Source organism: Scedosporium apiospermum, assembly GCF_000732125.1.
Source record: "Scedosporium apiospermum strain IHEM 14462 chromosome Unknown SEQ_SAPIO_0102, whole genome shotgun sequence".
NCBI lineage: Eukaryota > Fungi > Ascomycota > Sordariomycetes > Microascales > Microascaceae > Scedosporium > Scedosporium apiospermum.
Window position 1 is genome coordinate 193,491 of NW_015971803.1, and position 23,521 is coordinate 217,011.

At 50.4% G+C, this 23,521-nt stretch overlaps 5 protein-coding genes and 1 pseudogene across 5 annotated transcripts; 3 read left to right on the plus strand and 3 right to left on the minus strand.

Moving 5' to 3' along the window:
• Positions 1–405: 405 nt before the first annotated feature.
• On the plus strand, positions 406–3,479 carry SAPIO_CDS6344 (uncharacterized protein; the record flags this gene model as incomplete). The annotated part of the gene is made up of 7 exons (XM_016788470.1): positions 406–417; positions 489–990; positions 1,045–1,289; positions 2,432–2,449; positions 2,512–2,647; positions 2,709–3,082; positions 3,150–3,479. The coding sequence occupies 7 exons, from the start codon at positions 406–408 to the stop codon at positions 3,477–3,479; spliced, it is 1,617 nt and encodes a 538-aa protein (XP_016641904.1).
• A 4,817-nt stretch (positions 3,480–8,296) lies between these two features.
• On the plus strand, positions 8,297–8,840 carry SAPIO_CDS6345 (uncharacterized protein; the record flags this gene model as incomplete). The annotated part of the gene is made up of 2 exons (XM_016788471.1): positions 8,297–8,651; positions 8,710–8,840. The coding sequence occupies 2 exons, from the start codon at positions 8,297–8,299 to the stop codon at positions 8,838–8,840; spliced, it is 486 nt and encodes a 161-aa protein (XP_016641905.1).
• A 1,418-nt stretch (positions 8,841–10,258) lies between these two features.
• Positions 10,259–10,861, plus strand: SAPIO_CDS6346 (annotated as a pseudogene; the record flags this gene model as incomplete).
• Positions 10,862–12,227: 1,366 nt separating this feature from the next.
• Positions 12,228–16,174, minus strand: SAPIO_CDS6347 (uncharacterized protein; the record flags this gene model as incomplete). Its single annotated transcript, XM_016788472.1, has 8 exons — positions 12,228–13,130; positions 13,186–13,307; positions 13,376–13,729; positions 14,316–14,329; positions 14,414–14,502; positions 14,579–15,580; positions 15,669–15,916; positions 15,967–16,174. 8 exons carry the CDS (start codon positions 16,172–16,174, stop codon positions 12,228–12,230), a joined length of 2,940 nt encoding a protein of 979 aa, XP_016641906.1.
• A 1,789-nt stretch (positions 16,175–17,963) lies between these two features.
• SAPIO_CDS6348 (uncharacterized protein) lies at positions 17,964–19,380 on the minus strand (the record flags this gene model as incomplete). Its single annotated transcript, XM_016788473.1, has 2 exons — positions 17,964–17,998; positions 18,093–19,380. 2 exons carry the CDS (start codon positions 19,378–19,380, stop codon positions 17,964–17,966), a joined length of 1,323 nt encoding a protein of 440 aa, XP_016641907.1.
• A 1,928-nt stretch (positions 19,381–21,308) lies between these two features.
• On the minus strand, positions 21,309–22,921 carry SAPIO_CDS6349 (uncharacterized protein; the record flags this gene model as incomplete). Its single annotated transcript, XM_016788474.1, has 2 exons — positions 21,309–21,917; positions 22,001–22,921. The coding sequence occupies 2 exons, from the start codon at positions 22,919–22,921 to the stop codon at positions 21,309–21,311; spliced, it is 1,530 nt and encodes a 509-aa protein (XP_016641908.1).
• Positions 22,922–23,521: the final 600 nt, after the last annotated feature.

Sequence of the window (23,521 nt, forward strand, 5' to 3'; positions counted from 1 at the left end):
AGCCAGCAACCGGCCGTCGGGAGCTCACCTCCGACTACGGACTCCGACTCCCGGACATCACCCGAACACACAGAATGCCACGCAGCTCCAACACTTGTTAAACCACGGGGGAGACCAATCCCCGGAAAAGGCCACCGGAAGTCGACAAGAGGTTGCTTCAATTGTAAGCGACGGAGAGTCAAGTGTTCGGAGGACCTTCCGCGGTGCAAGCACTGCGTGCGAAGGGACGTTGAGTGCGAGTACCCCCCTCGACCAAAAGAGGACTCGCCACGACCTGGGATGCCCTTGCGTACGACGCCTACTGTATTTCGATTAGAAGATTTGCGCTTCTTTCACCATTTTCTCCTCACTGCATATCCACCGGTACCATACGGCTCGCAATCTACCTGGCAGTCGCTTGCATCGATGGTCCACGAAGTGTGTCCCTAGCAATCCTTCGCGTCGCATGAGCCTCGCCTTTGCTGTTAGGCTTGCTAACCTCCTCACAGTATGACTTTCTCGCCCATGCGCTACTTGGTCTAGCAGCGCAGCATCTAACGCTGACAACCGACGCCGATTACTCGTCCATGGCCCTCGACCATCGTGTGGCTGCTATGAGGTCACTGAATGAGACCTTGTCGAAACCTTGCTCGTCTAGTTCCGATGCGGATGCAAGATATGGAGCGATCCTGACTCTGATGTTCCAGGCTTCTTGCATGCCGGACGCCCTGATGGACTTCCTTATCACGATGAGGGGCTGCTTGGTGATTGAGAGTATGGCGCAGGCGTTCCAAGACTCCCTATTCAAGAGTTTTAATAGGGAGTCCTATGTTGAGTCCTTCCGGCGCCTCATTTCTTGTCACCCGAGCCTAGACTACGACGAGACCGTCTTAGATGACGTATCAGCCTCTCTGCGCCTTGTTGCGCCACTCTGTAGGAGCGTTGCCGAGCTGAAGTACTTGGCGACTCTCGAACGGATTGTGCAAGTAGCACGTAATTCCGTTTCCGACGGTACGTAGCTCAGCCAATTCGCCCTTGTGCGCATGCTAACTCCATCCTGGCCAGCATGCCTCGAGCTTGCAGGCAGCTTCTCGTTGACAAACAAGATGACGGATGAAGAGTTTGCGTCTTTTACGGGGCCAAGGAACTACGCCGCGCAAATCCTCTTGGCGCATTTCTTCGTCCTAGACGACATCATCGAAACCTGGGCATTAGGCTCTAATTGCATCGTCTACTCCTCAACCAGGGCCACCACTCTGTCCTGGGTTGAAAAGTTGGCTGTTAACCTCCCGCCATCGTACAAAAGTTATGTATTATGGCCGCTAGGACGCGTCCATACTTGTAAAGCGAAATGACACGAAGACAGTTGATAATACATTGCGGAGGCGCAGCCCATATTTGAGGTTGAATCGTCCGGAAACTCGTGTTTCAGCGGTTAGATGGACAGAGCCTGAGCTTGTGTCGGATGAGGCAGGCCTAAAATAGACAATGAAAGAATCCACCACTCCCTGTTCTAAGCATGAATTGTTTTCGAAACGTATGATTTGAAGTGATGCGTGGTTGGGTCTTGGCTTGGATGCATCTGGGGCTTCTGGGCGTCACCCATGGAAGACCAAAGCGAAGAAAGCGAGCTTTCTGACCAATCAGAGCATCGCCGCCAACCACAGCCCAGCCAGCGCCTGTGAGACTGGAACGACACACTGCCACAGCAGACATGACGCCTTGGTGTCTAACCTTGCTGAGCAATGGTTGTCGATCGTGTAGCCCTAACAAGGGTTAGGAAATCTGATGTTGAGATTTGATCAGATACCAATCCGGGGACGAATTAAGAATCAATATCTTGGCGATCACGACGCTGCGCCGAGTTGACGCAGCTGTCTACTTTAATTTAGCTCATATCTGCAAGGGCAGTCGACCTTCCCATTGGCCATAATCTCGTCTCCTTCGCTTTTGCTATCAAAGGAGACAACAAGGCTGGGCTCACCTAGGAGGGAGAGGCGTAAAAAGGGCAGCGTGTCTCATTTCGCTTTCTTCGGTTGATGTACGACACCCTTTTGACGGAGAATACACTGACGTTGTTCCAAGCTTTCTCATTCGACTTTGAATCTCGACCTCGCAGGTATAAAGCACACGATACCGCCGTTCTTCCAAAATAGACCAGTCCTTGAATCGATCAAGTTCCTGTAGATCTCCTCTCGCTCAATTCCCAACGTTTTTGACACGACTTGGCAGTGCCATAGAGACCATGAGCCCCACACCAACAACGTCCGACCTCATAGCGGCTGCGTCGACGACATCATCCACTCCACAGTGTACGACGGCTGTTCCCGACCACTATGGCTTTGTCCCCCCCGACGCATGTAATGCGAATTACGGATTCTATCCCAGTTGGGAATGGAATCTCTTTTTTTCTGTTGCTTTTGGAATCACGACCCTGGCTCACTGCGTTCAGAGTGTGGTTCTTAAAAAGGTGAGCATAGTCTTCACATTTTCTTTTCTTTTCCTATCGCATCTAATACATACGAAAATAAGGGATTATGCTGGGTCATCGTTATGGGAGCCCTCTGGCTATGCATTTGCTTCGTCCTCCGCACCCTTGGCGCCCACGACCAACAAGAAATGATCTATGTCATTATATCCACGCTTTTGTTCTTATTGGCCCCGCTTTGTGAGTGAACATGTCATTGCTTGGGTCATGTTTTCGCCGTTCTCATACCTAACGCTTCTAGGGATCAATGCATTCGCTTACATGGTTGTCGCTCGTCTCATCTACTTCCTACTTCCCGAGCAAAAGGTCTTCAACGTTAACGCGCGGTGGCTGGCAAAGGGGTTTGTCACTGCGGATGTTGTCTCGTTCCTCGTTCAGGCAGCCGGGGGATCAATGCTTGCTGATCAAAATGATAAGGATAAGGCTCGGTTGGGCCAGAAGGTGTATATGGCTGGGATCGCAGTCCAGCTCGTCTTCGTCATAATCTTCATATTGGTTTCGATTCAGTTCCAACGCAGATTATCGAATCTCATCAAAGCTGGAAAGCTGGATCGGCCAACAGCATGGGTTCAGCCCCTCGTTTGGACAATATTCGCGGTCCTAGCATTGATTATGGTAAAACAAGAATCGCCAGATACACGTCGAATTCCTTTTTCCCCAAAGCTAACTTTCTCTCTCGCAGGTGCGAATCATTTTCCGACTCGTCGAGTTCAGCCAGGGTGCTTCAGCTGACAACCCTATCCTCCAACATGAAGCTTATCAACTTTGTCTTGATGCCTTACCGATGCTTGCCGCGCTATTTGCACTAAATGCGGTCCACCCAGGGATGGTTCTCAAAGGACCCGGCAGTAGTTTTCCGAAGAGGCGTTGGTGCCTCGGCGGGAAAGTGAAGACAAGGAATACGGCGTGGTCGGCAGGGGATACAGATTCCACGCAATACTACCCTCTGCAGAGGAGGAGCGAGCCCGTCAGCATCGAGAACGGTGGCCTACATCGCTCAGAGCACGCTTAATACAGCCGGATATGGAATTATAGCGCAGGACATCACGTAACGGAGGTTAGCTGGTGAGGGAGACTCGGAATTCTAAATGGAACGCTCGTGCCCAGAGGGTATTAAGAGGTATAGGCAATCATATCTCCATATATATCTAATACATTAGGAAATGCTTTTCAGCCCGTGGCAATCAACGGTAACTCACCTGTCATAATGTCCCGAAGCCTTTTGCCTGACTGTTCATGAGTAGATGGGCTTTTTGGCTGAGGTAGTCTAATAGGGAAGGGGTTATTCAGGGGCTTCGAGTGAAAGGATTGCTCGTCTCGGTTCCAGATCTATTGCACTGTAGGTTTTCCTGTGAGATGCTAGGCAAAAGTGCAAGGAGCTGTTCTGGGCCCGCTGAATAACATCGCTACAGTGTTCGTTGGGTCCGGAACTCAGCCTTTCTCCGCAACAAGACCCCATAAAATAGCTTCGGTAGCAGGACAAGACCCTTATATCCCCATCGTGTTTGTGGCCTACTCGCGTCCTTCGACCATCCCTACTGTCCTCTGTCTCGGACCTTTATCCAATTTTCAACAGAATGAGACTAGTCGTATTACTAGTCGTATTTCCAAAATTTGCTACGCCTGCATCTTTCCGGTAATAACAAAATGCTCTGTCGTAAGACAATAAAACAAGTCCCATTATGTCTCTTTCTTTACCTGGGAAGGCAATGAGGCAACCATTTCACCGCCGATCTATCCGGCGGCAGAGAAAAACGAGCAGGTGGAGCCGCTGGTAGAGGTGCGTATTTATTTGGCTGTCTCTAAGAGCCCTTACGGGTTTACCGAAGAGTCTCGCACGCAATCCCAAGCTAATGCTCTGGTGTCGTGTAGGGCATGGGACGACTGAGGTTGTAATATGTCAATTACAGCTGTGCTCACCACCAGTATTGATCTTCCTCTTACAGCGCATGTTACATCTAACATCGGAAAGGGTTTTAGACGTCCCTCTGCAGCATAGTGAGCGGCAACGAGGGCTGTAAATTAGTTGAGTATATTTTTATTTGGTTTGTGATCTCGCGCGGCAGCAAACCTTGCCCCTCTCCTCCGCCTACTAACACACCACATTCGGTGCATGGTAAATATTCTTATGAAGACACATGTGTTTCCTGAACCTCCTCTTCTCCCTGGACCTAGGGAAGTTTGTATTATTGGATTAGAAGTCTGGTCCATGTATCAAAGTGCTTCGATGGACGACTACCAAGACCTACAGGGCCTTTAGAGACTGAGCAATCAGCGTGTCAAGCGTAAGCTGAAAATCACCATCTATCTCCGTCATATAACCAGTGGGAGTACCTGCACCTCTCATCTCCCGCAGATCAAGCTTCCCATGGGGACTTTGCCTCAACGAACTGATGCTGAAAGTGTACCTATTTTTCTAATACCTCCGCTTCAAGCCAACCACCTCCGGTCAACTAACCCAGCTTGACATTGAAGAATGCTCCGGTAACGATACCACACAGTGGCACTGATCATAGTATACCCGGATGCCAGTGGAGATAGCACAGATAAGTACCAAACTACGATAATGATACCGGTGAGGAAGATGGGATTGGATGTGGGCAAGAGATGTCGTGGCTATGGTTGATGGGGGCTTGACACTCGCCGCTTTCAAAAGCACGCCTCTCGCCAGCAATTTCACCCTATCCATATGCCCCGCTCGAAACCTTGTAGTATTTGATGGATTATCTTCGACGTAACTACCTACGAAATATTATCCTCCAGGCGTGCGGTTTGTTTCCGCCCACGAAGCTACTGGAGAATTGGTTCTGGGGCTGATTCCTGGAGAGTAACATCGAGTCGTGCACTAATAATAGTGGATGATGGCACCACACAGGGCATCTGAGGCAGGATCACCCCATCCCGAAAGACGGCCTTGATTGATCGGGAAAAGCCCTACGGTGAGCCTCAGTTTTCTTGCCGGTAGTTACGCCCACCTGACACAATCGGCGAACGCATCTTATAGGGCACTGGACAAGTAAACTAAACTACTCCTTAGGCTAGTTTACCAGACTGTATCTGGTGGAACTGGTCCGCAATGGGTAGTGTAGCCGTTACAATTGGCCGCTAGGCTTGGATGAAATGGTCAGCTTTCAAAATTTGGGCTTGGAGTCCCTCCCAAGTTCGCTGGTGTCAGACCACACAGCACGCCACCCGCTATTTGCATCCGTTGTGTTTAATTGAACTCGCGTGTTTCCAAGATCGGAATCTCAGGACATACGGAACCACGAGCGCACTAAGCTCTTCGAGACTGACAGCGGCTCTAAACGCGAAGACAATCACCGGAATGAAATATGTTGTATTGTAGTCATTGTCGTCATTTCTACCTGTGTACTGGGAGGAAGTTAGCGTTGAGAGGCAGCGAAGGGCGGCCTAGATCTAAGGCGGAAAGACCCTTGTTCGAGCTGGGAAAGCTGTTACGGCGAATACAGGGGGCAAGGGGTAATGATGCAAGTGGAGAAGCGCACGGTTCCAACGGTTGAAATGCCGGCCTCTTGCCATCCAGCTTCGAGAGCAAGCGTTATCCTCGCATTTTAAATTGTTGACGTCCAATGCAAACACAAACCACATGGGAGCGCGACTTGGATGTATGCACGTTAACTAAATGGAACTCGACGGACTTTTATGCATCTTCTGGAGGCAAACTGACAGTCTCCGGCTTACGATTGTATTTGGTGCTATGGTCGAGCCACTACAAAATAGTACAGAGCAGAAACGTCGAAATCTGGGGATTATGATAGGATGGCCAGTGACACGAACTAAATCGCAATGGGGTAAACTACTACATACGTCGCGACGCGTTTCCTCATCAATGTGCCTGTGCTACCACATTTGAACCATTAGTTGGTACATCTTCGTGGCAGATGCAGGATAGACCTCGGCATTTCGCGTGCACTTGAACCACCGCCCAGACCCTGGACACGAGATGCTGAGAGCCCGGGTTTGAAGTATTCTAGCCAGTAACCATTGTTTTGATGTGTGGGAAGATACATGCAGCATTCCTACTGTTTCTAAATTAAATACCTCTGGAAGATTATGGAGTAGTGTAGTATTCCGCAAGGTATGGAGAAGTAATGTTTATTGACTGGATGCAGGTACCCGCACCATCAATCTCTACGGGGCCTTTCTAATAACGAGCATCGCCAGTATCCAACATCAGGTGATCATTCGACCCTCTCAACTCTCGAGTCTCAACGAACCACTTCCGAGAGGAAGACGAGTGGAGTGTACATAATATCGCTTAAGCTCGGGGCCGACGTTCGAGGCTCGAGATTTTTCTCTCGAGTGTACACAGAGAAGTACCTCAGTCCACTCTGAAGAGTTGGGAATAATCCGTGATGATCCGTGATGATCCGGCATGCAGACGCAGGGCTTGCCCAATTGATCAATTGATTGATTCTAATAAACTATTTCCAGCAAGACTCTGGAAGCAGTCGGATCTTTAGCTTGGAGGTGAGGCTGAAGAAATGCATTGACCAGTCATCGGGGATTCAGCTCTCTAAATCAGCTTGAGATGAACGCACTGGCGATCCTCGACTCGATGAATCGAGTCCGAATCCTAGGACAGAAAATCTCTCCCTCTTTGAGCAAGATTCCAAGTCAACAATCCTTTCGCGCTCCATCAATTGATCCATTCAATCCTCGATTACGAAGTTGAAGTGGACTATCTCACACAACATGCAGACTTCAGGTCATCAGACTCCACACTCCTTTTCCCATTAGGTTAAGGATCGCCATGGAGAGGAAAAAAATTTCTAGCCCTTAAATACATGATGCCCGAATATTGCCGCTTCTGACTAGTATCGACGAGGAGGGCAAAGATCGTACGTGGAGTCCATTTTTATCATGCAGTCTGCTATCGTAAATTTTTGACCCTTTCTTTTTCTTCCCTGCACTTTCTTCGTGAATTCCAATGATAGCAGAAAGTGGTAGTAAAAACTCATTGATGAGAACAGCTCAGGTACCATTGAGATCCTCGAGACACTAGACTAGAACGAGAGGAAAGACGTTCGATCTTCCCGACGCCCCGGTGACGCTAAACTGATTATTAACCTCGGACTTTAACGGCAAACCCATGCCGTTTTTTTTCTTTTTTTTTTTTTGTCCGGAGTGTGATATGGTCAGGAACAGCTCGTACCTGCAGACTCCAGGTTGTGGGGAGCCATCCTTAGCCTGTCCGCGAAAATAACGTAGGATTCCGCCCTACACTAGGCAAGGGGCAACGCCGAGGACAGCCCGGCGACAGATCGTGATCGACATCACGTCCGCCCTGACAGCTAGGCATCCGGTGACTGGACGTCCACCTAAACTAGTCGAAAGAAAAAGAAAAGTAGCAAAAGGGAGTATGCAGGTCTGGGGATGACAGCCCACTTCGAGGTTATGATGTGCAGAGATACTTACCTCTTCTGGACATGAGTTGGATTCCAGTCGGGTAGGTGAAGCTTCCATTCTGTTGAATGACAGGGGAAATTAGCAGCCTTGGTCTCGTGTGTCTCGAGCCTGGTAGGGCGTTATGCGTGTCTTGACAACCCTGAGCCCGTCCTATTGTCCCCGTCCGAGAGTCCTAAACCATGCTTGGATCAACGGAGAATTCTAGATTGTAAATCTATATAAGGTCGAGGATCTCGCCTCTCTTCCTCTCGATTTCATTCCGGATCAGCATCACATCAGACAATCACTAGACACCAGTCATCCGACCTCATCTTCTCGACCTCATCCCGAACCACCCGCCTCCAATCTCTCTTAACTTTCGCCGTTGAATTTTCAACTTCTAATTCTTCCTCACTGACAATGCGTTTCCAAGTCGTGTCCACCCTCCTCTTCGCCGCCTCGGCCCTTGCTTCTCGCCAGTGCCACGAGGTCCCCGACACCACCACCACCGTCCCCACAGTCCCTACCACTCCCACCGAGCCCACCGAGCCCACCACCCCTACGGTCCCTACTACGGTCCCTACTACCCCCACCAACCCTGGTAATGGCGGCAAGGATGTAACCGTCGTCCAGGCCGAGAATGCTTGCGGCAACGATCTCGAGCTCCACTGCTGCGAAGACGAGCAGTCCTTCGAGGGTCTCGGTCTCCTTTCCAGCCTTCTCGTCGGCGGCGCTGGTCTCTTCAACGGATGCTCCAAGCTCTCCGTTGCTGGCCGTAAGTGAATATCATCTGCACTTTAGATGCTCCTGCTAACATTCTGGAACCTCCATAGTCATCGGCGTTGGCGACCTTCTCGGAAGCCACTGCAAGCAAACCGCCGTCTGCTGCCACGGCGGTGAGACCACCCAGAACGGCCTCATCAATGTCGCCATTCCTTGCATTGCTATCGGCGGCCTTCTCTAAACGGTTAATGTGATGCCAAGGCTGGCCCACATCATCTCGGGAACTGGTGTTGGATCCGAGCCTTGTCTGGATGCTGATGACGGTTGGATTGACGGTTCGTTTTGGTGCCTAGCGTAATGTCCGACGCGGCCAACTCGATGAGGTTGGCCGCCTCTGGTGATATCACCAATCATTCATTTCTCTCTGTCATACTATAGATTTTGCCATAAATCAGTTTCTTTGTGTATAGTATAGATATCTCTAATTTATAATCTTTGACTGCAACTTCCTGGCCCTCCGTTCCCGCTGTGTTAACGTAGACAAGTGGGAGTTGGAGTTGGGACTCTAGCGTCTAAACATGTTTGGACGGCTTGGTGGGCTTGTCCCCGCCATCGGCTCTTCATCCAGGTGGTCCCCCAGCCACAGTCAGCATTCCACACATCAAGGGCCTGTGACGCTATCTAACTTTATTGATCGGCGTGCTATTGATGTCAGGCTCGCCGAGCGGTGTAGGTATCACTCCCCGAATTCGGTTTCAGTGGAAGCCGGGGAACATTGAATCCACCCATGTGGGGGGTACGGGACATTCTGCTTTTCACAATAGCCACAAGGACCCAATGATGTTGGTGGCGTCCCAGTGGCAGTACATGAATGTCGGTGGATGACACGTAGCCTGCACTACCACTGATGTGAGCTTCCATCAGTCCAACGTCGGAGAGACACTGCTCATTCGATTCCGTAGGAAAATATACCTGAAGCTTTCCCGTTGGTCCATACCATGTTGGCAGTTTCAATATGGTGGTCGCCCGCCTCGGTTTAGTGTCTGCCATCAATGATGTCAATGACGAACATGATCCACATGGATAGCGCCCATACGACATCCCTACAGAAACTTGACCCCACAGACAGCAACCCTCATTGCGTTCGAGACCGCACCGGTTCCCTATTCCTACCATAATCCCGCAGTACAATTAACCAGTCTCCATCACTACTTGCATGTCGTGTGAGACGTACTTTGCTACCCACAAACGCCTCCTTGAACGAGGTGGTTTGCCGGTCTTGTGATAGATAGGTCATAAGCTTTTTCCGGAGGGGCAGGTTGGCAGATCGCAAGGAGTGAGAGTTACTGGAACGGCGATGGGCAAGGATTGGACCCGAGATGAACAAACCCAAAACCTTTACATCATATCCACGTATTACCGACCGTGGTGGGAAACTCCTGACACAGTTCTCGATAGACAGTGAAGGAACCTCGCTGAGTTCCAACATGATGTATCAGCGGCAGATAACATGATTCAAGACAGGAAATCCACCCCATTCCCATTATATTTATCCCCGGACAATTCCAATCTCATGGTCGAATACAAGCTGGCATTATACGACCCTCAGGCATAACTATCCACATCAGTCGGCAAAATCAGTTGGCAAACACAAGGAAAATGACTACCACCGCCCCCCCGATCCCCGAATTCGAAGATAAGGAGTATTACCGCTCCATATGGCGAGGAGGCACCGCGTCGGGTGTTGTCGGGGTCGCTGTCGGTCTAGCGCTCACCGCGGGACTGCAACGCTATTACCCCCCGTTTAGAACACTCCCGTTCTACATAAAACCTACCTTTGTCATTTTCCCTGGCATGCTAAGCATTAGTACTGGCGCAAACCGAGCATCTCACGCCTACCTGTCCCGCATACATCCAGAACTGAAGCCGCAGCCAGATGAGGCGGCCGAAGAGCGCAAGATCCTTCGCAAGCAGGAGCCTAAGAAGCAGCAGGCAAAGGATTGGCTATATGACCACCAATACGATATCCTAGGAGCAACATGGTTGGCGACGATGACGACTGTTCTTGAGCGTATGCGGAGGGACAAGACGACCACGGCTGCTAGGAAGCTTGTCCAGGCACGAGTTCTTGCTCAAGCATCCACATTGGCGGTCCTCTTGGTGACTGCAGTTCTCGAGGCCAATGATAGGAAAGCAGAGAGAGGAAAATACCAGAGAGTGGTTCTTCGACCCCGCCAGGCCGCAACTGCAACCATGCGCTAGAATGTTTATGTTTAATATTTAGTAATTGGCAGACAACAGTACATCGTTAATGATTTGAAGAGTTATACGAGATGTCGTATTTGCTCACACTTCCATCAATATGTGAACTGGACTTCACATAAATTCGGGAATAATTGGCATAATTATGCCGACGTCGACGTCGAAGTTCGTATGGAATCAGCCCAAGGTGCCAGGCATGTAAGGGAGAATTTTACAGTGGCACTCTGGCTATTCACTCCCCACGGTCGGCATCGATCGTCTACCTTGTAGACACCCAGGCAAGAGAATCATTTCGCCGATGTGACATGGATTCCACAAAAAGACAAGCGAAAGTACCCGGCCGAGGCCCATCCAGTGGAAGCCATTGGTATTCGCTGATATTGGCAGGTTCAATATATCGACCCGTAAGCAATTTGTTTTCATCATTAAATCTACCGACCCGGTTTCTGGCTGCAGACGTGAGAATCTCGGATATAATTTACGGGTTTCCCACCCTCTTCAACCCCCAGCGCAAGCCAACTCTGATGGCTCTTTAAATAATCAGAATCAAGGTTCATCGTCTGCTAAGAACACCGCAACGCCGGGCATTCCATTATCGCCATAGACATGAAGTTCCTCGTGTATTTGTTTTTGTCTCTTCTCTGGTATGTCTTAGCCCTTGGACGTAGCCCAACCTTCTCTGCAAGTTGATCTTGTCACATGCGTCAATTGATCCTCGTGGGAGTCCTACCCCAAATCTAGCAGAACCTGTCAAAGAGCAGAATAAATGAAACTCCTGACAATGTCGTTTCGCAAGGGCTAACAGAAAGTAGGCCACCTGCCAGCTTCGTAGCCGCACAGTCTCGGCCCCCATGTCCCTTTTGCACCTACACTCGCACGATCACGGCCTCCTCGGACTCATGCCCGTCCCCCAAACCGCTTCGCCCAGGGATTGACTGTCCACAGTTCTTGCCACCGGCGGAGCCCTGCACAGTGACAGGGGAACAGGTCCGCATCCCCGGCTTCAACGCCCGCTGCCCAACGACGCCAACCATTACTGTATGCCCGACGCAATCCTGTCCAGCGTCGCCTTGCGAGACGGTAGAGCCAAATGGTGGCTGGACTATTACTGACGTTGCTCTCAAGTGCGTCACCGACGTGGTGCCTTCCATCGAATCACAGGGAATAGTCAGTACGACAATTGATCACATTTCGACTTAATCGTTGGGGCAGGAAGAAAGAGGAGGCGAAACAGCGGGTTTATTAATTTATCACTCGATCTCGAAAGCTGTAGCTAAGAACTACAATTAAGAAAGGAAAATAACTGATCATTTTTGGGGGTTGTTTGAGCTGCACACGACGTGACGTCTTTGGTTCAGAAACTGGCCTACTTCTCAGGCAATACCCACTCCATCTCATTTCCCGTCGGAAGGGCTCTTGGCAAGTCCTCGGCTAGCTGATATGGAAGGCTTCGCGTCGGATTCGCTCCACTGCTTCCTCTATTGGAAGGGCAGCGCCTCTTGGCCGGATGAACCTGATGTTGGTTCCGAAGTTCGGCGGGCCTCGCATCCTCGTTGAAAGTATCGTCAGCGAGAAACTCGGCACTTCCAGCCGCGCCGGACATGGTGGCGATTTGAATGCAAGCCCATTGGATGTCCAGCATGGTTTTCATCTTTTCAGCGTCGGCAGGAGTCACTATAATCGGAAATATGCCACCCGAATGAGGGAGGCAACTCACGGGCGGGTGCCCTTCAGCGTAGCCGATATCCCCAGTTTCGAACACCTCGAGCTCCCTGAGATAAATTCCTTGTTTCCAATCCTCCACCAACTTTTTACCTTCGCCCATGTCAAGGTTAACAGTTCGCTTCCAGGCAGAGTCACCTGTCTTCGTCTCTCCCTCGCCCTGACCTGCGTCAAGATCCTGGGCGCCATGCGGCAAAGCTTGAGAGTTCGGCATCCAGTAAAACTGAAGTTGGACGGCGGAGTCTTGTTCGGTTTCGGGGACCACACCAACACACTTCAGGGCAAAGCTGGCCCTAGCCCACGCATGTTGCATGTATTCATCAATATCCAGCATATTCCATACCTTATCCGAGCAGCCAAGATGGGCTAGGAGGAGGCTTTGGAATCGGCGCTTCGAATCCGGCCCTGGAAGGAGAATGTGGGCTGCTTTGGCCCGAGAAGTCATGTAAAAACTCGACTTGGACGAATTGAGACCAAATGGAACGATGTGGCAGACCTCGTCACCGTCGGTGCCCAGGACACAACCATACCCATCTCGCTTACGACACTAGAGAAACAAAGATGTTAGCTGGAAGCCTAGCATGGGGATAATTCGACCCTACCTCCAATCCCTCATCGCGGTTTTGTTTGATCATTTCTCTCTCTGGGATTGTCTCCGCTCCGGAATCGCCAGGCGGAGGGGAATAATAATCCTCGGACGCAAAATATCTTGGTGCACGAAGAACTGGATTACCACATAGTCAATAAACGTTCGTCGGCATGAATGGTCAAATATTGGGACGTTCAACGTACAGAGGTGAACAAGACGGCGGATCGCATCAAATGGTAGGCTGTCGGAGACATTCTGTCTGAGATACTCGAGTGGGATAGTCATGATGATGGCGAGCTGGAGGACCGTCAATCGAGTCAAATCCTTGAGCTTTTCGTCGTCAATCCCATCCCAAATCTCCGCTTGGATCTTGCGGGCGATCCGCAGGCGTTCCTCGATCTCGTCGGCGGGAAGCAACTTTTCCACGATGGTGCCATATTCATCGGCTCGAGATTGTAGATATTTCGAAATCGCGTCGATGCTGGCTTGGTCAGTGTTCGAGGCATCCAGAAAGGCATCGAGCTCCTTATGTAGTTGGACCCGTTTTCCCTTGCGGACTGGAGGCATCGCGGCAGTGTTGCGTTGAAGTCTTCTAAAGTGTGGAACTCGTGGCAGAGGGAACGGATTTAGCCTCTTGATGATGGCTGGGGAGGGATGGTGGAGAGGATTATGACCGTTCGGCAGGCAACAATACCTGCTTTTACTACTGGAAAGGTTCTTGTTTTGCCTTTGCTCCATCGCGTTTGTTGTCCCCATTACATAACATGTCTGTTTGTACAACAAACAAAAGGAATTCCTTGTTATTATTGCTGCAGCTCTAATTCAGGTAACCGTTGTCACATGTTGCACATGTTGGCGTATTATTCTCACTGGACAAACGGTGTTAGAAAAGACAGAAAGCATCTCATGCATCTCCATCTCAATACTGCTCCTTCTAAGTTCTGACTAGGGTGATTTCATTTGTTTCCTCCTGGCAGTAGTCTCGGGGACCTTGGACTAGGAGAAGTGTCCGAAAACAGAGTTTCGTATCTTTGCAGCTTATTAACTAGCCATTCTACAGGTTGGCAAAGGCTATAATAGTCCCGAAAGTAAGACAAGACTTCCGTGAGTCTATTTCATGCCCTTGCGAAAGCCATAACCCACCTCCATTCTCGGTTCTGCATGTTACAATACAAGGTAGCAATTCATACTCGTAAACTGTCTTTTATGTTTCTTGATGACGTTCCGATGCGAGCACCCACATATTCTTGTGGGAGTAAAGTCCAGCGTAATTGTGCTCTGTCCAGGGCTCGGCGGGATTGGCCAGTGACCAGTCAAAATTCCGTATCAGCTGTATTTTCAATGTGACGTTAGATCAAAACCAAGTTCAAAAACAAAGAAAAAGGATCATCTTCGCGATAGCCTACCTCGAAAAGGACCTTGCTAATTTCCATGAGGGCTATAGCCTTCCCAAGACACTGGTTTTTCCCATACCCAAAGATAATCTCGTGTGTTCGATTCATGAGGGCTAGCTTCGCGTCGTCCGTTTCTAGAAGCCACCGCTCGGGTCGGAACTCGTCGGCATCCTCGCCAAATACATCCTTTCGTCTGTTAAGAGCCACGATGGCACAGCTGATGTGCGTCCCACCGGGAAGGAAAACAGGCTGTCCGTCGACGACAACGGTATCTCCTCCATCGGGAACACGTTTGGGGAGTTGTGACGTCACGGGAGGGTGCAATCGATTTGCTTCTTTGATAACTGCATGTATATATGGTAATTTCCGACATTGAGCATCCGAAATGACCCCAGGAGATGGCGGCGCAAGTCCGTCTCGAATGGCTGCGTCAATTTCAGCCCGGAGCTTGTTGTAGATACGAGGATGCGTCAAAAGGTATAGCATGATTCCACGAAGCGAAGAGGCGGTAGTGTCGGAACCTGCAACGATTTGCAGACAGGTCTCGGATACGAGATCCTCCTCCGCGAGTCCGTGACGGAAGAAAGATGAAATCATGTCGGAGCGCTTTTCGGTATCTTGCTTGAGCCTGTCTTGAACGACGGCCCGGGCGTTAGCGACCAACTTGCCCAAGCCAACCTTGTCCTTCTCAGAAGGACCGAGGAATTTGAAGATGATGGGAGTGTGGATGAATTTCGTGAGCCCGAGAGCGATGGATACGGCATTGACAACAAGACCTATCTCTCCGGATTCGACAAACGTATCGACGTCAGCATCGGCGCGTAGGTCGCCAAAGGGCTCGCCGAAGCCAATGTTGCTGATGACATCGAGCGTGAAGTACTGTATCTTGCGTGCAAAGTCGAATGGGTTCGCCCGGGATTCTGTAGACAGGTATTTGCTATGGACGAGGTCAATCAACTCAGTGATGTGCGTGTCGATGGATAGTTCTAGCCTAGAATTGTCCTTGCCAGAATACTGTAGCGAAGGCGAAGCAAATTAGGCATATAATCCTCAAAACAAAAGAGGGGCGACCGTATTGATCCATGATTGAAAGGAGACTTACCCCCGCAGCCAGCTGCTGTCTCCGGCGCTTGTGCTTTTCTTCGTCGAGTTCGCTAAAAACATGGTTCTTGCCAGCTTGGAAACGCGTGGCGAGATAGTAGTAGTCGGCACGGGTATAGGGCGAGCGGATCGAGTTCATGTGGAAGAGAAGTTCCGGAGACGAAGTTACGAGGTCGTTCGGGCCAATACGGGCGATGGAGCCTACAAAGTAGATATTAAATAAGGAGAGCCGCTCTCGATCGAACCCTCCTACAGAGGATTTGAGGAATCAGGGAATCGGAAATGCAGAATCTTCGTACCGTATTTGTCGCACACTTCCTTGTATTTGTCGTGAGGTTTCCAGCTGAAAAGAGCGCGAATGTGCCAAAACTCAGACATGCCGGTGCTAAAGGGGCCCCCGAATTTCCGGAGCCGATAGTATTGTCGAATCTTGCCAGCGCTGAAGACGGCGACAGCGGCGGCTACCCACAGCCATTTATTTTCGGAGATGTATGTGAGCCAGCCCATTTTGAAGGAGGCGAACTCGCAGTTGGGAGAAGGAACAACGCCGCGATTCCTCCTTTTCACGTTGGGAAGAGAGGCCCTCATATGGAGAGAGGGATGCCTTCCCGGCAAGAGTGGGGGGTCGTCATCCTTGGCAGCTTGGAGGTCCCCCAACCATGATAATTCTCCATATCCTTGTCTGGTCCACTACTTTTTCCAAATGACAAGGGAATTCGGAATTTGGATGCAACCATCATCTCTTTTGGGTCCTGAAGGTAGGGATTATGGTGAATGGGGCACCGGGAGAGATGTGGATGGGAGCAGGATAGGGGGTCGTGAGTGGAGTAACCCCATCAAGACTATCGGAAGGATGCAGTAATTTGTCCAATGATATGGATTCTATTACCCCCTGTCCGACACGCTAAGGGCAGCCATCCATGAGACGAGCGGGAGCGTGGGTGTGGTGGATGAGGATGAGGATGATGAGACGGACTTATGAGAGAGACTCACTGCCGACGAAGGCACAAAGTAAGCTAATGGCTTGTCGTGGACAAAGTTGGTGTACAAAATAGTGGACTTACCGTCCGATCAAGTATGAGACCAACATCTGAAGATGAAGAAATTACGTCTTCCTACGCCATGCAGCACAGGCTTCGCTTCGAGAGTGTTACTCGTGATTGGACGGCGCATTACCTAAACGAGGAAGGAGCATCCGGGGAAGTACGAAGCCCACTCCTTCGTGTCTTCAATTCAGCTTCTCCACCACACCTTGCAACAAGCACCAAAAGCCGACCGTGATTCACGGTCCGCGACTCGCGGCATCGGTCCCTAGTGCACCAGGGTACATTACGAAGTTTGGCCAGACAATGTCTAGCGAATTAAATTTTGTCGGTAATGGGTGAAAGGATGGTCCATTACGACACTACGCTCCTGGTCAAAATTCCAACCTTCTGGGGTATTTAAACCAGACCAATAACCCCGGGGTCATCATCCAAGGATTAGTACTACGAAGTACCTCGTCGACCCGGTCTTGGGCAACCAAATGATCTGGTTCCGCCAATCTATCCGTGCGAATTCCTGTCCGCCTTTCCATTTCCTCCTTGTGAGGTAGCTGTACTGTCTACTTCGGGAGGATTCAACTGCATGCCTAAGGCTCTGCTCAAATGCTCGATAGTAGCCGATCATGGCAAACCGCTTGACAATTCGACAACAATCGCCACCCCCGGCGCCGACTGGAAAGCATTCATGACTTTTGAAATAGATAAAGCTCTTGTACGCACTCTGGGTTGCCTATTCCTCTCATCGCGACGCCATGGGGGCAAAGGCTGCCACTTTCGCTTGAATTTTCACGCTTGTCTCCGAAGCCTTGTCGAAGAAAACAGCTTGTTGGGGATGGAAATTACGCCCAATATTGAAGTTGGTGGCGAGAAGAGCAGTTGGTTACGAAAATGTCAAGTGCAAATCCTGTGTGATGATAGTTAACGTCCCGGACACCTTGAGGCAAGAAACGTAAGAAAGAGTACAACCTATCCAGAACAACTTTCTAATTCTACTTTCATCACATCACCAGGCGGCCGCTTCTAGGTATAGTGAAGTCGTTACCATAGCTCTACTAACAATTCGAACCTCCACCTATCACTAAATCACAGTTATTTCGTGATGTGGAACCTTCAACCGGCGATGATGACCACTTGAACTAGTGTCATTTGCAGATGTGTACTATTCATACTTTTGTCTAGATGCGAGTTGCGCCGACAGACCACTTCGCAGTGCCCCTTGCCATGATAGAACGATCATGAGTACAACGCTATAACTATGTCATCTTGAGCTTTTCTCGCCTCTGTCGTACTAGTAAAACCATTCATCAGTATTGAGAAAACATATTCCTTGCCATCTTCTGCCGAAAGATATCCCGAGAGCGAGGAAACACCAGTCAACGAACCCGTCTTCGCCCGCACATGGCCTGCAACAGGTGAGCCAACAAACCGGTCCTTCAACGTCCCATCGACACCTCCGATGGGAAGCGCGTCGAAATAAGTATTCCACTCCTCCCCGGTAAACGTTTTCCGATTGTGCACCAGCAGGTCAGTGATGAAGCGTGCAGTCACGGTGTTCAAACTTGACAAGCCGGATCCATCAACTGTCGACACGCCAGCAGAGTCGATATCCTCCTGTTCCAGAAACGCTTTCACCACCTGCACACCAGATGCACTGCTGCCCGGCTGGTTGGGATATTCCGCTCGTCCAACGGTCTTGAGAAGAGCCTCGCCGTACATGTTGTCGCTTGGCTTCATAAACAGTTTAAGGAGCGAGGAGAGAGGCTCGGATTTTGAGGTTCCCAGCCTCACGGCTTTGCGGGGTGCCTTGCCTGGTTTAGTTGGGGACCTCGGGACCTGCACGCCGGCTCTGTTGAGGGCCAAAGCGAAGCGATAAGCCGTAAACGCATTGGGATTGTCGATTGTGATTTGAAAGGTTATGGGGCCGCTGTCCGCCGAAATGGATCCCCCGAGGATAATCGTGTTGGTACCGTGGAGCCGTTCAAATACACCACTGTTTTGGCCGCCGGCGGCAATAGTGTCGATAGTGGACTGGATATCCACGTACAGCTCTTCATCGGCCGGCACGCCGTTTACTTTCACAGTCGCAGCGCTCCCCTCGGCAGGACCAGGGGAGACAGTGACACTAACCACATTCAAATCGGTATTGAGTCCAGCCACCTGAGCAGAATAATAAAAGCTCTCGTCGTCTTCTGACCAGCCCTCGCCGAGGAACTTGTTATCGAAAACCGATCCATCCCCATACACGTTCCCCGTAATCCTCTTCAACCCTGTCCGCGCAACTAGATCCCGCGCTAGATCGGCCAACCTCTCGGAAGTTAGCGAGGGGTCGCCTGACCCGACCAGCCATAAATCTCCGTTAAGCACGCCGTTCCTATTCACGGCGCAGGTTGCGAACGCCGCAGTGTCGAAGATGAAGTCGAGACCCAGTTTGGAGAGGGCGACGGCGGAAGTAAGGAGTTTTTGGTTGGAAGCGGGAATCAACGGGGAATCCTCGTTCCGAGTATACACAATGTCGCCCGTTTCAAGGTCGTAGACTCTGACCCCGACGGTGGCATCGGCGAAGGTCGGCCTGGAAAGGATTTCATCGACTCTGGAGGAGAAATTGGTGGCGGCCGCCCCCGCCTGTGCCGCGAGCCAGAGACACGCGGTGCCGACTTGACCAAGACGCATCGTGATTTGAGCAACCGGATAGTGTCGACGAGATCGTTACTGGTGGCTCCTGGTTGTGAATTGTGAGTGTCAGCCTTTCTCGAGAGCCTGCAGCTACAATGGCCAAAGTTCACGAAAATGCAAAATATCCGCCCGACGAGTCCGGAAGCAAGAGCTGGTCTACATGCATTGCGAAGATCGGACGAACGCGTTGGTTATATGCGGTCTTTATTGATCTGAACATATTCTTGGCGAGCCCTGATCCCTGGTTCGTTAATGCGCATGGTTTTAAAAATATCTCGGAAAGATCAAGGCACGGGAAGTGGTCGCACCGTTTCTGGCCAATCGGGGCATCATGAGTCCATGATGATGGCGTTGATTACGGCGAGGCCTGGCGATCTTTATCCAGGAAGTAACGCGAGGTTACGACGGGCAGGGTAGAACTAGATTAGAGTGGAGAAACTGGAGATGCAATGGACTCTTTGAAACGAAATCGCACATTAGCTCCGGGCTAATTATGAGACTGGATACAACATCAATGACCACTTTTTTCCAGATGATGATCACTACACCTGAAAAAGGTACCACAGGCCCCCAGTACATCCACGATACAGCAATTTTACACTGCGTTAACCTTCCGAACACTTCATCTCGGACCTGCCAGCATTACCCTTAGGCAGTTCCTTACTGAGGTACGGCAGAGGATAATAGTTTCTATAATACACTACTTATAAATAGATAAAAAGATCAGATGCTGTTGTAACGTATTCGATTTTTTTTTTTTTTTTCTAATTTTCTATCGTTTTATTTCTTTTCCTGAGGTAGGGATTGACCAAGATCAACTGCTGTTAAGGTGGAGATACAAATTTTGTTTTATGGGGAACCTGGTACTGTTGCTCTTTCAGGTTTAGTGGGTGCTCTGGAATGTCATCAATTGGTGTTGTATCTAAATTAGTCCCATCGATCCCGTTCTCGCCAAGACCACCTTCCGAACTCGCCGAGATCAAATATCACGGACACGCGATGCTGCACTAATAACCCCCACTATCTCCGCCAAAATGCTGGCTTCGATTTATGGGAAGGGAAATTCGCAGCGTCGTACATTTTTTAACCAATCATTTTGGGTCGACAGAGATGTCACGGAGGTTGGGGATGGGGATGCTTCAGAATCGAGGTAGAGTCGTGATACAGATCTAAAAGATTCTAGTTTTGGTGGATTGACAATAGCCAGCTTACCAGCCCAGACGCTAATGTAAGGAAAAGCACGGGATCTATTGAGTTTGAAAGAACTTGCCCTCGACGCGTCGCTGACCCATCAATCATGTCGAAAGTCGAACTGTCTTGCATTAGAATCAACATGAGACTGTCCAGGTCTCAGATACGTGTCTCGCGAGACCCATGGATTTGTAAAGGAAGGAAGATAAACTGAGGTCTGGAATATGAAAGTCTATGTTTACTTTTGCACAAGCCATGCCGTGACGAAAAAGGCAGCTGGGCCTATTTCGAGAAGCGAGCGATTCCCGAGTCAAGACCACACATCGTCTTCGGCAAGCAGGCTGAAAAAGGCCAAAACAGCGTCCGGTATAACACCATGCTATTATTATCAATGTAATAGTTTTGGAGATTAAGAATACATATGCCAAAGAGCAGCAGATACAGGATTCATCATGATTCATAATTACCACTTCCCACCATGTAAGATATGTTTGGATCCCTCAATCGCTAACGAATCGAAGTGCCCAGACGGCTTCTTCTTAAAACGCCTCGATGTCACCCAATACAAGCTGATGCTAGTGTTCGAGTCTCCTCTTGCGTATTGCAGGCGACCTCGACACCAATTCTCAGGCATTAGAGCTCATGGTGTTCTCCGTGACCGCGTCGACGTCCAATAGATACGAGGGCGCATCAAGGATTCGGGTTCGTCGGTCATCCACGTCATAATTAACCCCTCAAAAGCCCGTCGAAATATTTTGTTGTAATTTCATACCTGGCCATTTGATCGTGTCACACTCCCCTTGCTTTTCGACCCAATCCTTAATCCTGTCCGACAGCCATCCGGAGGTCTGCCGCATCGCCGGATCCTCTTCATGCCTAGTCGGGTATCCAATCTTGAACGACTTGCCGAGGGCGCATTTCCCCTCTGGGTGGTATGAGTACTGGAAGCATCCGCGCTTTTTCTCGCAGGCTGCTTTGCAGTTCTCGAGAGAGACATGGGCGAGTCTTTCAAACTTGGCCTTTCGTTCCATCGGCACCGTTTTCCACTTCTCGTTGTCTGTCGGCGGGCGGTTCAGGTAGATGAAGTCTTCGCTCACGTTGTTCCAGTCTTCGCGCAGATCGGTGAATTTGGGGAGAAAGTACTCGACGTACATGTCTCGTATTAGAACGGGGTTCGCTTCGGCGTTACTGGTGGACCTGCTTCTAAGATATTTCCTGATTTCAAACTCCCAAAAGAGAGACATCTCTTCGCTGTCGACGTGATGCATCGTAGCCAGGGGCTGACACCAATGGGTGGGTCCAAAGGGAATGCTCCAAACTTTATCCCCATTTATGGTAGGGAACTACAGAGCTAAAGTTAGCCTCGACTGCCCCAAAAAGGGAAAGAAAACATGTCTATCGCTAGGCATAATACGCCAAGACTTACGGCTTGAGTCACCCCAATATTTGACGTTTCTATCATAGCCTTGGAAAACATCCAGTCTCCGCAGCATTCTTCTGTTACCCGCTGGTCATAGGCGTTGCCAATACCCGGGTGCTCCCCGACAAAGTCGTCCAATGCGCCACGCGACATTACGTAGCCGCTGCCGCCGTGCGCGAAAGGAAAGTCTTTGTAGTGAGCAATGCTGCCCAGAAAGAGCTTCCCTGACGGGTCAAGTCGACCCAAGACCGACACGAGACTCGTCCAGAAAAGGTACGTGTCCGCATCGATAACGACATACCAATCGCGTCCCGGTCGCAAGTTGTACGCCTTTTCAGCAATGTGTATGTTCTTGTATTTGTCCATATTCCAGCCCTCCTTTCCCTTGTCGCGGTGCCTGGTGCAATCGGCCTGGCTTACCAGACATTCCCTCTGCGCCCGGTAGAGGTCAAAGTCGGAGGTTTGCTTGACGGTGTCGAGAACCGTATCGAGAGAGTCGCGCACGCGAACGCCGGCAATGGTCTGCTCCATATCGGAGAATATGAGCACGTCGGGCACGCATCGCAGGATTGTCTGGAGCTGAGTGGGGATTTTGCTGAAGGATTCGGTTGCGCCTGTCTTGACAATGAGGGTGATGTTAGAGTTGCGGCCGGGGAGCTGGGCACAGAGTGGATCGTCCGGAGGCATCAGTGGGCGATCTGTGATGGAGAAATCGGGAAAGGACGACGGAGCGCCATTGTGAGGTTTGTGGTGGAGTTTATTGTCGTGGATGGCGGCGTCGGGTCGATTGAGCTGCGGTCGAGTCTGTTGGGTCTGCTGACGAGGTGGCGGAGAGTGGTAGGAGTCGTCGTCGCCCGACTGAAAGAGAAACAAGAGAGCTGCCCAGGCGATGCAAGCGGCGATCAAGTATCGATGGGACTTTTTCATCTTGGCGTCCGTCGAAAAGAAAAATGCCAATTACCTCGACCTTGCAAAATTCATCGTGTTCCCCGAATCCGAATCTGCGGGACTCTGGATGACGCCGATATTGTCCAGATGACACCTGCAGGCAAAGAGAGACAGCTTCATTCAGGCTAATTTGGAAGATGTTCGGGAAAGGTCGACAAAGGAAAGCAACAGCGAAAGAAAGAAGAAGGGGGCGTTTTTGTGAAATGGCCTAAATTTTGGTGCGGCCGAGCCGACCAAGGAAACGACGAGGCAAGGGGTGAAGGATCGACATGGTCCTTGTTTGGTGGGCGAGAAGCGGGCCGGAGGAGGAAGGACCGAGAGGCGGGCCACGTCTTCTTAACACCAATACGTCCTGTACGAAGTACCTCGGTATTTTTTGTTGTGATTCGCCAGAGGAAACATGTGAGGAGCAAGAATTGCTTTGTGGAAGCAGCAGGATTCGAGATTGTTACACAGGTCCCGCATCCCCTCACCCATGCACCGGTCAACATTGTGATTGCCCAGGCCCCAGTACGAAGTACTTCGTACAGGGCTGCGACGCAACATCAATCGGAGAGAACATTCGACGATGCCTAATCT